The sequence below is a fragment of the Armigeres subalbatus genome, chromosome 2 (genome assembly GCF_024139115.2).
Source record: "Armigeres subalbatus isolate Guangzhou_Male chromosome 2, GZ_Asu_2, whole genome shotgun sequence".
Taxonomy (NCBI): Eukaryota; Metazoa; Arthropoda; class Insecta; order Diptera; family Culicidae; genus Armigeres; species Armigeres subalbatus.
The window spans coordinates 401,046,716-401,061,278 of NC_085140.1; the positions used below are offsets into that span (position 1 = coordinate 401,046,716).

At 41.6% G+C, this 14,563-nt stretch overlaps 1 protein-coding gene across 9 annotated transcripts in view; it reads left to right on the plus strand.

Moving 5' to 3' along the window:
- The window catches only part of LOC134213291 (adenylate kinase isoenzyme 5), a 69,979-nt gene extending 56,241 nt beyond the window's left edge, over positions 1 to 13,738 (plus strand). For 5 of the 9 annotated variants that reach the window (XM_062692222.1, XM_062692216.1, XM_062692217.1 and 2 more), the window contains 6 exons: positions 10,352 to 10,497; positions 11,048 to 11,230; positions 11,294 to 11,778; positions 11,851 to 12,067; positions 12,501 to 12,665; positions 12,976 to 13,738. In XM_062692222.1, the coding sequence (XP_062548206.1) occupies positions 10,352 to 10,497; positions 11,048 to 11,230; positions 11,294 to 11,778; positions 11,851 to 12,067; positions 12,501 to 12,665; positions 12,976 to 13,341 (1,562 nt within the window). In that variant the 3' untranslated portion in view covers positions 13,342 to 13,738. Of the gene's footprint in view, positions 1 to 9,951; positions 10,025 to 10,351; positions 10,498 to 11,047; positions 11,231 to 11,293; positions 11,779 to 11,850; positions 12,068 to 12,500; positions 12,666 to 12,975 lie in introns of those variants that run through there. The other 4 variants (XM_062692223.1, XM_062692224.1, XM_062692225.1 and 1 more) reach the window with 4 other exon arrangements.
- Positions 13,739 to 14,563: the final 825 nt, after the last annotated feature.

Sequence of the window (14,563 nt, forward strand, 5' to 3'; positions counted from 1 at the left end):
TCGACTTCAAAGCCGCATATGATACAATCGATCGGGACCAGCTATGGCAGCTAATGCACAAAAACGGATTTCCGGATAAACTGACACGGTTGATCAAAGCGACGATGGATCGGGTGATGTGTGTAGTTCGAGTTTCAGGGGCATTCTCGAGTCCCTTCGAAACCCGCAGAGGGTTACGGCAAGGTGATGGTCTTTCGTGTCTGCTATTCAACATCGCTTTGGAAGGGGTATACGAAGAGCAAGGATTAACACGAGTGGTACAATTTTCAATAAGTCCGTCCAGCTTCGCCAACGATATACATATTATGGCACGTAACTTTGAGAAGATGGAGGAAGCCTACATCAGACTGAAGAGGGAAGCCAAGCGGATCGGACTAGTCATCAACACGAAGTACATGAACGGAAGAGGTTCAAGAGAAGACAATGTGAGCCACCCACCGCGAGTTTGCATCGGTGGTGACGAAGTCGAGGTGGTAGAAGAATTTGTGTACTTGGGCTCACTGGTGACTGCCGAAAATGATACCAGAAGAGAAATTCGGAGACGTATAGTGGCTGGAAATCGTGCATACTTTGGACTCCGCAAGACGCTCTGATCGAATATAGTTCGCCGCCGTACCAAACTGACAATCTACAAAACACTCATTAGACCGGTAGTCCTCTACGGACACGAGACCTGGACGATGCTCGTGGAGGACCAACGCGCACTCGGAGTTTTCGAAAGGAAAGTGCTGCGTACCATCTATGGTGGGGTGCAGATGGCGGACGGTACGTGGAGGAGGCGAATGAACCACGAGTTGCATCAGCTGCTGGGAGAACCATCCATCGTTCACACCGCGAAAATCGGACGACTGCGGTGGTCCGGGCACGTAGCCAGAATGTCGGACAATAACCCGGTGAAAATGGTTCTCGACAACGATCCGACGGGTACAAGAAGGCGAGGTGCGCAGCGGGCAAGGTGGATCGATCAGGTGGAAGATGACTTGCGGACGCTCCGTAGACTGCGTGACTGGCGACGTGTAGCCATGGACCGAGCCGAATGGAGAAGACTCTTATATACCGCACAGGCCACTTCGGCCTTAGTCTGAATAAATGAAATGAACGTTGTTGAATAATACTGGTTGAATAGCTGCAATGGGGTAGTTGGTCATTACTCAACAAAATTACCAACAGTCGAACAAAAGCTTAATGACGTTGTAGTAAGTGTAATGTCATTTCGAAAAGTAATTAATCAGTCGTGATGTTTGTTTGTTTGAACAAGTAATGAAGTTTGTTTTGATAAGTTACGTGCAATTTACGTTTCATAATCTCACTGGGGCCCTTTTAAGCCAAGCAGTAAGATGCGCGGCTATAAAGCAAGACCATGCGGAGGTGCCTGGGTTCGATTCCCGGTGCCGGTCGAGACAATTTTCGGATTGGAAATTGTCTCAACTTTCCTGGGCATAAAAGTATCATATACGATATGCGAATGCAAAAATGGTAACCTGGCTTAGAAACCTCGCAGTTAATAACTATGTGGAAGTGCTTTATGAACACTAAGCTGCGAGGCGGCTCTGTTCCAGTGTGTGGATGTAATGCCAAAAAGAAGAAGAATCTCACAAAACATAAACTGTTGGCCGTTCAATGCGGTATGCAGACTATCCGGTCCGATGACCAGTCTACGCATTTCCTCCCCGCCTACATGAGCGTTCAGCTGTGCGTAGAACGCTTCTTTCTCGTCGTCGGGTCTCCCTTCTAGTGGGCAGTGCAGTGCACGTTGATAATGCTATAGTTGAAGAAACGGTCTTTTATCCTCAGCTTGCACATCCTTACGTTGATTGGCTGCCACCCAATCACGCGTTGGCCTAAAACTATGAAGCTGATTCCCAGCTTTGGTAAAAGGTAGCCGCTCAATGCCCGCTGCTCTACACTTTCTGTCCTGTACAGCAGATTTCCTGAAGCGCTACCGCGCCGAAGTTGCAGCGAGGCATAGTGACTTGCAGTTCCATGTTTCAAGCTTCCAATCGTAATCCTTTATTCGTCGCCTAGGTTGTTGCCGATTGAGTGGCACACGGTCGCTTTGGCGGATCCTAATTGTGAAACTGTTGCCATATTTCTTTGTTTCGCGATGAGATTTATATATCTTCAGTGAGATGAAGATCCGAACATTTCCCCTATATAGATCATATGAAAATGACCGTACGGTGCCGTCCGTTGACTACCGAACATGAACAGTACATGAACGAGTGCGTGGTGTATCGTTTTGACTATAAACAATTATTTTCATTGGTTTTTTGTACAGATGATCAAGATTACAAAAGATTTCAAAATCCTATGAAAAGAATCAGGCGATTTGAGTTAAAATTACCATTTGAAAGCGAAAAACTACTTTTCTTCAGCAAAAATTCGTAGTTCTGTTTAAGTAGTTCATTCATTTCATTTATTTAGTCTACATCTAAACAGATAACACTGAATCAACAATTTGGCGCCACAATACACAGTTCGAGGCCGCATCCTTGAATACGCCCCACGCTCGCATGGGTTGTTTGTCGTTTTGCACCTGGTCTGCGCATCTCGCTCGTTGCGCTCCACGACATTTCGTATCTGCCGAATCGGAAGCGAACACCATCTTTGCAGGGTTGCTGTCCGGTATTATTACAACATGCCCTGCCCATCGTACCCTTCCAGCTTTAGCTACCTTCTGGATACTGGGTTCGCCGTAGAGCTGGGCGAGCTCATTGTTAATTCTTCACCGCCACACACCGTCTTCTTGCACACCGCCAAAGATGGTCCTAAGCACCCGCCTCGAGAATACTCCGAGTGCTTGCAAGTCCTCCTCAAGCATTTTCCGTGTTTCATGTCCGTAGAGGACAACCGGTCTTATTAGCGTCTTGTACATGACACATTTGGTGCGGTGGCGAATCTTTTTTGAGCGCAGTTTCTTCTGGAGCCCGTAGTAGGCCCGAATTCCACAGATGATGCGCCTTCGTATTTCACGACTAACATTGTTATCAGTCGTTAGCAAGGATCCGAGGTAGACGAAATTCTCGACCACCTCGAAGGTATCCCCGTCTATCGTAACACTGCTTCCCAAGCGGGCCCTGTCACGCTAGGTTCCGCCCACAAGCATGTACTTTGTCTTTGACGCATTACCCACCAGTCCAACTTTTGTTGCTTCACGTTTCAGGCGGATGTACATTTCTGCCACCTTGGCAAATGTTCGGCCGACAATGTCCATGTCATCCGCGAAACAGATAAATTGACTGTTACACCCGGCTCTCCGCATAACACCTTCTAGCGCAATGTTGAACAACAGGCACGAAAATCCATCACCAGCAAAGTCTTAGTCCCCGGAGCGATTCGAGCGAACTGGAGTGTTCGCCCGAAATCTTCACACAGTTTTGCACACCATCCACCGTTGCTTTGATCAGTCTGGTTAGCTTCCCAGGGAAGCTGTTCTCGTCAATAATTTTCCATAGCTCTACACGGTCTACACTGTCGTATGGCGCCTTGAAATCAACGAATAGATGGTGCGTTGGGGCCTGGTATTCACGGCATTTTTGAAGGATTTGCCGTACAGTAAAGATCTGGTCCGTTGTCGAGTGGCCGTCAACGAAGCCGGCTAGATAACTTCCCACGAACTCATTCACTAATGGTGACAGACAACGGAAGATGATCTGGGATATCACTTTGTAGGCGGCGTTAAGGATGGTGATCGCTGGAGAGTTCTCACACTCCAACTTGTCGCCTTTCTTGTAGATGGGGCATATAACCCGAGCGATTCCAAGCAACAGCATCAAAATTTAAGAAAATTTTTAATTCATGATTTTCTATTGAGTTGAAACTTTGCACAGTTTTCAATTTCATCTAAATCGTCATTTTCGATATCAAATCTTCATATTGAGTCACGACTAACTTTTCAAAAGGGTGTGTGTGAAAGTGGTTCAAAAATATTTAAAAGCTGCACAGCAAAAACGGAATGTTCGATTGTTATGATTTTTTCAGCAAAGTTAGACAACTAAATGGTGATTCTTAAGAAAATGTGCACAGTAAAAAAAAAAAAATTTTTTGCCTTTAAAAATATCATTTTTGTCACAAAAACTCAAATATCTCAAAACCCTATCTTTTTTCGAACGTAATTTTTTTAGGAAAACGGTCCATTATATTAGCTATCTACCATAAAAATTTGGTGATGGTAAACTAATAAACAAAAAAGTTATGACATTTCAAACATTTCACAATTTTCACATATAGCAAACAAAAAAATTTCCGTGTATTTTTTTCAAGAATCGCAGCTTTGATGCTGATTTTATTGTTAAGGGCCTTGCGTGAGTTAAACAAGTTGTTTGTATGATATTCCATCTTTATGTATTCATCGCTATTATGTATATTATATGTATAAATATTATATGTATCAGTAACTACAAATGAATTAATATTATCCTAAGTATTACATTCCATGTGCCAGTTCCACAATGTTGTTATAGCAACTCTAAGAGTTTTGGGTTAGAATTTTGGTCTGGGTTCTGATATCATGAAAACAGTTTATTAATACTTATTTTTATTTATTTTTATTCAAATTTTTAAAATATCGAACACTTTTGAATTATTATCAGCACAGTTTGAGTATAGTTTTGCTTTAATTTTATTTTCCGACAATGGAATGAAACAGTGAAATTTTTGGGTTCCTTGGATCGTTTTCGCGTTATTAAATTGCTCGCTGAGCTCTGAAGCCTTTAATTCGTACTCTTCAGTAGTAGTAAAACAAAATGATAATTTGGTTAAATCTTTTTCTTTTCTACGATTTGCCCAATCAAAAAGTTCTTTCGCAGTTTTAATTGGATGCTCACGTTCTTTGGCTAAACTTGCTCTTGTGGCCATGCGCTTTATTGTTCCTCCAATAGCATCACAAGGACCTTTGCCATGTGATGTAGCAAAAAATTGACATAGGCTCGAAAAATTCTTACGATTTTTGTACTGCGACGCTGCTCCATCAGACATGAAATATATCATTTTGACTTCTTTATGCTTATCAACGCGTAAAAAGTTAATCATTTTTTCAATGAACAAGTTTACGGATACTGAATCGTGTCTTAAATCTTCGGAAATTATAATAAAACTTAAGTGTTCAATTTGCGTACTTCCATTAAAATAAATAACGAATGGATGAATTGTAGCTTGTTGTACGTTCCAGTGATGGGACTGCACTTCATCTTGCAATACAAAGCTGTAATTTTCAGAAAAATCACAAATGACTAAAAATTCACCATTTTGTAATGTATTTTTCGTATTTGTAAAAAGCTGGATTGTTCTGGTTTAATGAAATCGTGAGGGATTAAGCTTTCTAATTTCAAGCAAAATATGACACAAACTCATCTACAGGTTTTACAATAGTTTCTATGTCACACCTATCCGTGGTCACCCATTGCTCAAATGATAACTGATCAATATATTTTTCTTCAAACTCAGCGAATAAAGTATTTTCCAATGATGAAGAATCTGGACAATCCGAACAAGATCGTAGATAGCAATTTGATGTTGTATTTTCACACAAAAGACTACCAGTTAACATTTTAATATCCTTTGTTAAATTGATTCTTTTCAAACTATGTAAAATAAGATTAATATTCTCATGGGTTGTGCACACACACATTATGTGTTCCTGAATTGGAAAGAAGCTTACATTGCCTTGGCCGAAGGCTTGCAAATGAGGAAAAACCTATTTTAATATTATCGTGAATTTCCTTGAAGCGTGTGTACGCTTCTTTCAAAGTCGTCATCATTAATCGTTTTTGGATTGCTTGACGCTTTCCATCTTTTTTACTGATACATAATCTTTTTGACCAGGCATAGCTCGACTTACTTCATCATCTTCAAAATATTGAACTACTATTTCTTTTGTCTCATCTGTTAATGCAGTACTAGACCTAGTATTTTTGGTTGAAAGACAGTTATTCTTCAATTGTTTTGCCTCTTTTACTGTATTTCTATTAGTTTTGAACTCACCAATGGCATCATGAATAGACCACGAACTTGGCAGCATCGACAAAATCAATAATTTTTCTTTCCTTGTCGTGGCTGCATTCGAGAACCTTTCCTTCATATTTATAATTACCTCATCGTAGTCTGTATTTTCCACATCATCAGGTCCCTAATTTGAAGAGGTTTCTTCGTACAGCTTCGTTTATTTCACGGTATTTTTTCTCCGGGTAATAAACGTAGTCCATCTTACTCCATTTAATCAGGTCACTTTTATCCCAGCTATGCCCTCGTTAAAGCGTTCGATGTTGACCTTTTGGATACACTCATCTTCCGATTGATTTGTTGAAACAGATTTCGCTGATGGTACGGTGGCAAGGCTCTCAGCACTTAATACTTCTGGTAATTCCTCAGTTGTTGTCGATACATCTGGCAATTCCTCAGTTGCTGTCGTTTTCGAACTTCCTGCGCTCTGCTCAACCGATGATATACAGATTGCTCTTTTGTCAACGTTTAGACGGCAGGACGTGCAAATGCGTAAATTTGTATTCAATGTGGACATTGGAGCATAACCAGTCGCTTTCAGTTTATCTATGGTGCTTTCGGTGAGATTTCGTAACTCTTTTGAACACTTTTTCCATCAAACGGCCTACAACAGTTGAGAAAGCGGCTACTCATGTTGTTCGTAATATTTCAATAAACAAAATCACTTTTAAGTTTTTACTGACTAGTTTGGTGTCATTTGCTTGACTGAAGAAAAAATTACTATAAGATCTTTAACAACCTTAGTAGTAGTAATTTTTTTGCTTTTTCGTGAGCATTGTCATGGTATGTACCTATCATGCATTTGTTGTTGTTGAAGATACCCGTTTCCTCCCGATCATAAAGTCTATTCTCTAAGAGGTATATTTTTGCAGGTAAACTATAGACGTACACGTGTATATAAATCTTTGATTTTGCAGCTTTTGTCTTAAAAATAACATTTCTGATATGTTTCTATCAACGTTATTATCAACAGGTTTCAACACTATTAAAAGAATTTTTCGCCAGTCACGTGCAATGAAAATTATGACACTATCAATACTTTTGATCACAACACTGGATCGTGTCTAAGTTTCTTATAGATGCTATGAATAATTAAATCAAAATATCATGAAAACAACTTGTTTAAATCACGTCCCTTAACAATAAAATCTGCATCAAACTGCAATTCTCGAAATAACTTACACAGAAAAATTTTTTTTACTAAATGTGAAAATTGTGAAATGTTTGAAATGTCATAACTTTTTGTTTATTAGTTTACCATCACCAAATTTTTATGGTAGATAGCTAATATAATGGACCGTTTTCCTAAAAAATTACGTTCGAAAAAGATAGGGTTTTGAGATATTTGAGTTTTTGTGACAAAAATGATATTTTTAAAGGCAAAAAATTTTTTTTACTGTGCACATTTTCTTAAGAATCACCATTTAGTTGTCTAACTTTGCTGAAAAAATCATAACAACTTCCCTTAACTTCCCTCAAGGTGGGACCTGGTTGGCTTCCATCTTCCGCTGAACTGACGTAGTCATCTCCTCCGCTGCCTTGACTTTCACTGCCTGTACTCTGAGTGCCATTCAGATGTTCCTCATAGTGCTGCTTCCACCTTGCGATCACCACACGTTCGTCCGCCAAGATCCTCTCATCCTTATCCCGGCACATTTCGGCTCGCGGCATGAAGCCTTTGCGGGATGCGTTGAGCTTCTGATAGAACTTGCGTGTTTCTTGAGAACGGCACAGCTGTTCCATCTCCTCGTACTCCGCTTCTTCCAGGCGGCGTTTCTTCTCCTGAAAAAGGCGGGTCTGCTGTCTCCGCTTCCATCTATAATGTTCCACCTTGCTGCAGCGCGACCGCCCGCGCTGCGACTTTCTCTTCCAGAATCTGTCTACACTCTTCTTCGAATCAATCGTTCCATCAACTTCGTCCCATATACCCGACGTTGTTCTCCGCTGTGTCGTTAATGGCTGATGTGACTGTATTCCAGCAGTCCTCAAGAGGGACCGCCTCGAGATGCTGCGCGTATGCAGTGGCGACATCAGGTTGCTTCAGTCGCTCTAGGTCGTACCGCGGCGGTCGTCGGTACCGAACATTGTTGATGACGAATAGTTTTGGGCGCAGTTTAACCATCACCAGATAGTGGTCAGAGTCGATGTTAGCGCCACGATATGTTCTGACGTCGATAATGTCGGAGAAGTGCCGTCCATCAATCCGAACGTGGTCGATTTGTGATTCTGTCTGCAGTGGTGATCTCCAGGTGTACCGAAGTGGAAAGCTGTGTTGGGAGTAGGTGCTGCGAATGGCCATATTCTTGGAGGCGACGAAATCAATTAGTCGTAGGCCGTTTTCGTTCGTCAGCCGGTGAGCGCTGAACTTCCCAATAGTCGGTCTAAACTCCTCCTCTTGGCCAACCTGAGCGTTCAAATCTCCTATGATGATTTTGACGTCGTGGCTTGGGCAGCTGTCGTACTCACGTTCCAGCTGCGCGTAGAATGCGTCCTTATCATCATCAGTGCTTCCGGAGTGTGGGCTATGGACGTTGATTATGCTGAAGTTGAAGAACCGGCCTTTGATCCTCAACCTGCACATTCTCTCGTTGATCGGCCACCACCCGATCACGCGCCTTTGCATGTCGCCCATCACTATGAAAGGTGTTCCCAGCTCGTGTGTGTTGCCGCAGCTCTGGTAGATAGTATGATTACCTCTGAACGTTCGCACCATTGATCCTTTCCAACAAATCTTCTGCAGCGCTACGATGCCGAATCCACGGCGAGTATGCGTGTGCTCCCGATGAAGTTGAGAGATTTGCAGTTCCACGAACCGAGTTTCCAATCGCTAGTCCCTTTTCGTCGCAGTGGTCTTCGCCGATAGTTCCGGTCCGTACTCTCTTGTTGATTGTTCGTTGCTTATGTTTTTTTTAAGGCTGGCTTGCAGGGCCTGACACCAAACCCCCTAAATTTCCGGAGGACCATTCCTCCTTATTCCCGGTGGACCATGATGCACAGTTTCACTTAGAGTCCCTCGCTGGCACTCGGACGATGATCAGCCGCCCCTAACATGGAGAACAGACGCTGTTGTGAGCCGATCCTGACATGGAGAACAGACGCTCAGTAAGATTTGCACCTCCGGAGAGGAGTAAACCCCCCTTCCCTGTCAGCATACGACCATAGTTCGCACCGGAGTTGGTTACCCGATCTTCCCTAAGGTTGCTCGTATCGCGGCCAGCACCACGGGGTGATAGGGATAGGAGTTGCTGGGAAAGAGGCTAAGGACCGCGAGATGGGGTCTATTTAATTCCTTCAGGTACGCAAAGAACCAATGGTACGCTTTACCCAGCATTTACCGTGCCTGTTTGAGTAGTTACAATGGATATAAATGAATTTGATAAACAAAAACTAGAAAAATAGAGAGAGAGAAATTGAGAGTATATCTTGAAATTTCTACGTCGGACTCAATCAACGTTAGATGGTTTTGGTCAGGTCTTCAGACATTACGCAAAATACTTTACACTAATTACGTAAATCATAAAAAAAAAATAAGAAATACGTTAAGAGCTTTGATAAGCTGGACATTTTTTTTTGCGTATGACACATCTCGAGTCCTATCAAAAATCAGGTTTAGCATTGTGCATCTCATGCAAATCAAGTCATCGACCATCTGAACTGGCATATAAAAGAGATATCGAATCGAGATGCCCAGTGTGGTCCCAGTTTTTGTGTTTCGAGCAATCTGGTGGACACTGAACGATATGAAATTCGGTAGGAGAAATCTGTATAACCATGCGCAGCGCACCCATGTTTCCTTGATCAAGGCGGCTGAAGCCAATAATTATTTAACACTTTTTTGGCTCTTTTCAATGCCATTTTCATCGTCAATTTTCTAATTGCTTTTTCATTAGATACAAAATGTTTCCACAAAAAAAAAATCCGAAATATACTACCGTAAAGGATAGGACTTACACTAACTGTGTGCAAAAGAGTGTGACAATTTTAGTGAACAATTGTGGATTATCTTGATGATCATTTTGGGATGGTGCCCAGCATTGTTAATTTTAGATGGAAATACTTATTTTGAAATAAAATTTCTTGACCATATAATAAAAATATAAACATATAGACACTTCGAAAATATTTTAATGCATAACTCGCCGTTATATTAATAAGTTTGCTTAGGAGCACATATTGACCATATTTCCCCTACTTTAAACGCGGGTCCAAGCGTAACAGTTTACTAAAAAAAATACCTGTTGACCTCGGAATAAAGCATACTGTTTATGACATTTTATAACTCGATAGCACCAACTTGAATAGAAAATCTTAACAATTGTTCACGTCAATCATTTCTTTATTTTCGCCTCAGCAGATATGCAGGATTTCTCCCAGCTATCATCCAGGACTGTAACCGAAGTGTTAATGCTCGAAATGAAAATGTCCCCTGCTGCCAAAACCTACCTGGTCTCCGGGTATCCACGTTCTATGCGGGACGTGGTGGAATACTCCGAAAAGGTAAGCCTCCCTTCAACCAGTTCCTCTAAATCCCTTCACATGACATGAACACAGTAACCAACTGGAGTAATTTACTATCAATGCTATCGTGTAGTAGTTATCTGTTACGTTTAGGATAAGAAGCACCTAATCATTAATTCATGGAGTTACATGCATGTGTTACAAAAATAGTCTACGGTATTATTAGCATGAGTAGAGAGATCACATTGCTGACGTACAGGTATTTACATATGGATGGAACTAATTTTCAGAACGAATACAAATAAATCCGATCCGCGAGCTAATGTTGTTGACTATAGGAAAAAGGTTAAAGCTAACTGTCCCTATTTCGAGCTTCCCCATTCAAGTATATTATCTAAGTATAACGGAAAAATTAGATAACAAACCAAAAACAATAGATAGATCAAAATTGAAGCATATTGCCAAAAAGTTGTTTCTATAGGAAGTAAAAATATAATAAGATGTGTTTGGCGTAATAAAATTAAAGGCAAAATGTCACATCACTTCACGTAAAAATTTCACGAAAACTTCACGCTTTTTTCCCATACAGATCCAAGTGATCAACGGTGTAATACTGATATCCTGGCGCCAAACAATCCTCCAGCGCCAGATAGACTACGGTGCTAAGCTTGGCCACGTGGTGCTCTCGCTTGCCAAGATGGAGCTTGAAAACTTCTTCAAAAATGTTATGCCCGTTGCGGATTATTTCGATCAAAGTGATATGCTAATTGCAGTGAGTATTCTTGCTTGAAATTACCCTTCCAACTAGGCCACGGAACTAATTTGCTTTTTCCAGATCAACGGTGAACGTGCCCCTTCCGAGGTGTACAAAGACTTCCGGGTGGCTGTGCTCGACATTCTCGGGGCCCAGGAAAATCAGGAAGCGCTGTTGAACGGAGTCGCAGGTATGGGTAGGGGCGTAGACGACATTCCCGGCAGTATAGTTAGCGTAGAAACGGCACCTAGTCAAAATAAAGTTATTGCAGCTCCGGTCTCGGCGGCTCATCAAGTAGAAATCAATAGCCGTAACCGTTCGCCTTCGCCCCCGCTAGTAGCAGCAGTAGTCGTGCCGAATGCTGCCCAATTAATACGGCAGCAAACACGTGCAAACAGTTTGGAAGTGCCTGCGGTAGCAGCGCGGCAGGATAGCCCCGTTGGACCCACATCCCTGAAGCCGGGTCAGATTCCGCCGATTATATGGGTTATCGGCGGGCCAGGTAGCAATAAGGCAACGCTTTGTTTGAAGACAGTTGGAGTCAATCCGGGGTGGGGCCACTTCAGGTATTCCAATGTGCACGGTAGTATGGAGATTTATGATCGCTAATGACAATGTTTTGTTTCGTTCAATTGTAGCGTGGGACGGCTACTAAGAGCGATAGCCGAATCGGATCCACGGGTTGGAACCGACAATTATGCCGTCAAAGAAGCAATTACAGCCGGTGAGATGGTTCCTAAGAAGTCATTACAACAATTGATAGAAAATCAACTGGCCCAGTTGAGCGACAAACGAGGGGTCATCATTGATGGATATCCCAGAGATATGCGACAAGTGCGGGAATTCGAGCAGAAAGTAATTAACGACACATTGTAATATGTAAAAGTTAAACATCTACTCATTTTTCTTTTATTGCGACTGTCAGTCACATCTGTGTGTATCAGACTAGCACTTTTACATATTAACGCTCTGCGACAGGAGCACCAAATTGGAAATTACATTAAGAGAACTTAAAAGTGCTTCTACAACACGGAGCATATGTAATTTTTATTATTAGGAACCTTCCTTTGATTTGATATTTATTATTTGTTCCAATTCTTATTAATCATATTGTTGGAGAGCCGATTGTATTTCAATATAGGGAAACAGCCTACCAAAACCATTTCCCATTTGAGATTTCTGCCCTATAATTTGATGCTCTTTTACTAATGACTGAGTGTATCAACTTTTCATTTTCTTATTCAACTCATCGACATCTCTGACAAATTATTTCTTTTCTAATATTCAGTATCGTCAAACACCGCCCATAATTCTGCTGGACTGTTCAAAACTCCAACTGGGCCGAGGCCGGCTGGACGATACCGTATCTTCCTTCCGGCGGCGGCTAGAGCTGTTCCGGGAACTAACTCTGCCTATGCTGAAGGAAATGGACACCGCTGGACGGTTGACCATCGTAAGTATATTTGACTTTCGAACGACGTTGTCGTCGGCCATCTATTATTCACGATTGGAAGCCTCCCCCTTTCTGAGCAGAAGCACAATGTTTCACTGTCTGCGTTCAAGGTTGCTGAATTGAACCTGATGCAGCGCATGTATTCGTCCAAGCTGGACATTATATTCAAATTGAGCCATAATTGCTTCATCTAGCGATGAATAATGGATGACCGGATGAGTTCAAGTACAGAAATTTAGCATCGGCTACGTCAGCTTGACGAAGACGTTTACTCAAACTAACCTCCCGATCAATTTGGTATGATTTCAAGGTCGATGGCGACACTGACAGCCCTATGGTACAGCGGGAGTTCGAACGAATCGTTCGTGATAACATCCAGAAGGTTCTGAGCCAGCCCAACAGGGGTATTACCCCTATAAAAATAGGAACTTTTAAAAATGCTATTCAGCAGGGTCGCAAGTCGGCACAGAAGAATGCCGACGCCATCGTTCACGATTTGGACGCTGATGTACCGGGCGTCGTGCCAACCATCAGCCACCACGTGAGCTTGGCCAATGGACATCTGGGTGGGGCGACTGCGGCCGGTGGAGGTGCAAAGAATGGGTTCATCCCAAACGGTCGACCCAATTTCCGGAATATGCTGCAGGAAGCGGATAATTTTGATTCTCATATGTAGAACAGCAACACCTTCTTATGTAGGATGCGGCAGTTATAGCTCATAAGTACAAACCTTCAACGAATCTGATAACCAAAAGATACTAAATCATAGCTTTAAAATGATTCCAGAAGGATTACCGATGAATAAGAAACTATTTTTTAATTGGCTTAGTGCCAAATGTTGTTATTGACATGTTTGTTTACCAGACAAACATGAAAAAATATAAAATTTAGTATAAAATCAAAAATAATCAATTGAATAAAAAATGTCAGAAGTAATGAATTCAAATAAGTATAAACCGTCAGGTTATGTTAAAATGAACAATAGATTTTGAACAAAAAGCTTTAATGCTAATACTTTTAGATCACTTTATCATCATGAAAAAATCATAATAAATTAATTCAGTAGGATTGTTTTGCTGAAACCACCTGCATATTATTTTATTTTCGAAAAGCCCTTCTTGGTATGCAGAACAGCAAAGCCGATATATGTACAATTTGTTACGCGAGGGAAAAAAACAGATTCGTACAAGCAACCCCCCACCGAGAAGCCACGATAACCACGTTCCCACATATTTTTTCGCAGAGCTGTGTAAAACAAGTTGAAACGCATCATCAGAACCAGTGTTCTCCGCAATTGATGCTTTTTAAGAGGAATTTTTCATAAAGTATAGCTTCCCGTACTATATCATATCAGCTTAACCTTCCGCAACTCGCTTCAACTTTCATAACACGAGAACTCGCGTGTTGTAAAAAGTACAACAGTCCTAAAATCCGTTAAAATGAAGCCATTTCAAATGATATCAACGTGATTTTTTCGGGAAAATAATAAAGGGGATATATTCTCTCATTGAGGACATTTTAGTCCAATGGATCTTCTGCTGGTCCTCCGGAAAATCCGGAACCAACGGAACACCGGTGAAAATAGTCCATCTTCACAATAAATGGCGCAATGTTTCTTATAAGAATTCTAAAAACTCCAAAAACTCTGAAAAAAAGGCTAGATCCATCTACAATCCCATGCGACCCAATGAGTCAAGAAATTGATTTGGAATTCTCCCACTGTGCGGCGCTAGTGTACATGAAAATACCAGTTTGGTTCGATATCTCGAGATCTATGGGATTTAGGAAATTTCCGTCTTCTACAAAGTTGTTCTAGGATTTTTTTTGTTCGGGATGAACCACTGCGTCCATTTCATTGAACTTTTGTAGTTCAAGTTTTATCAAGCTTAATATAAGGC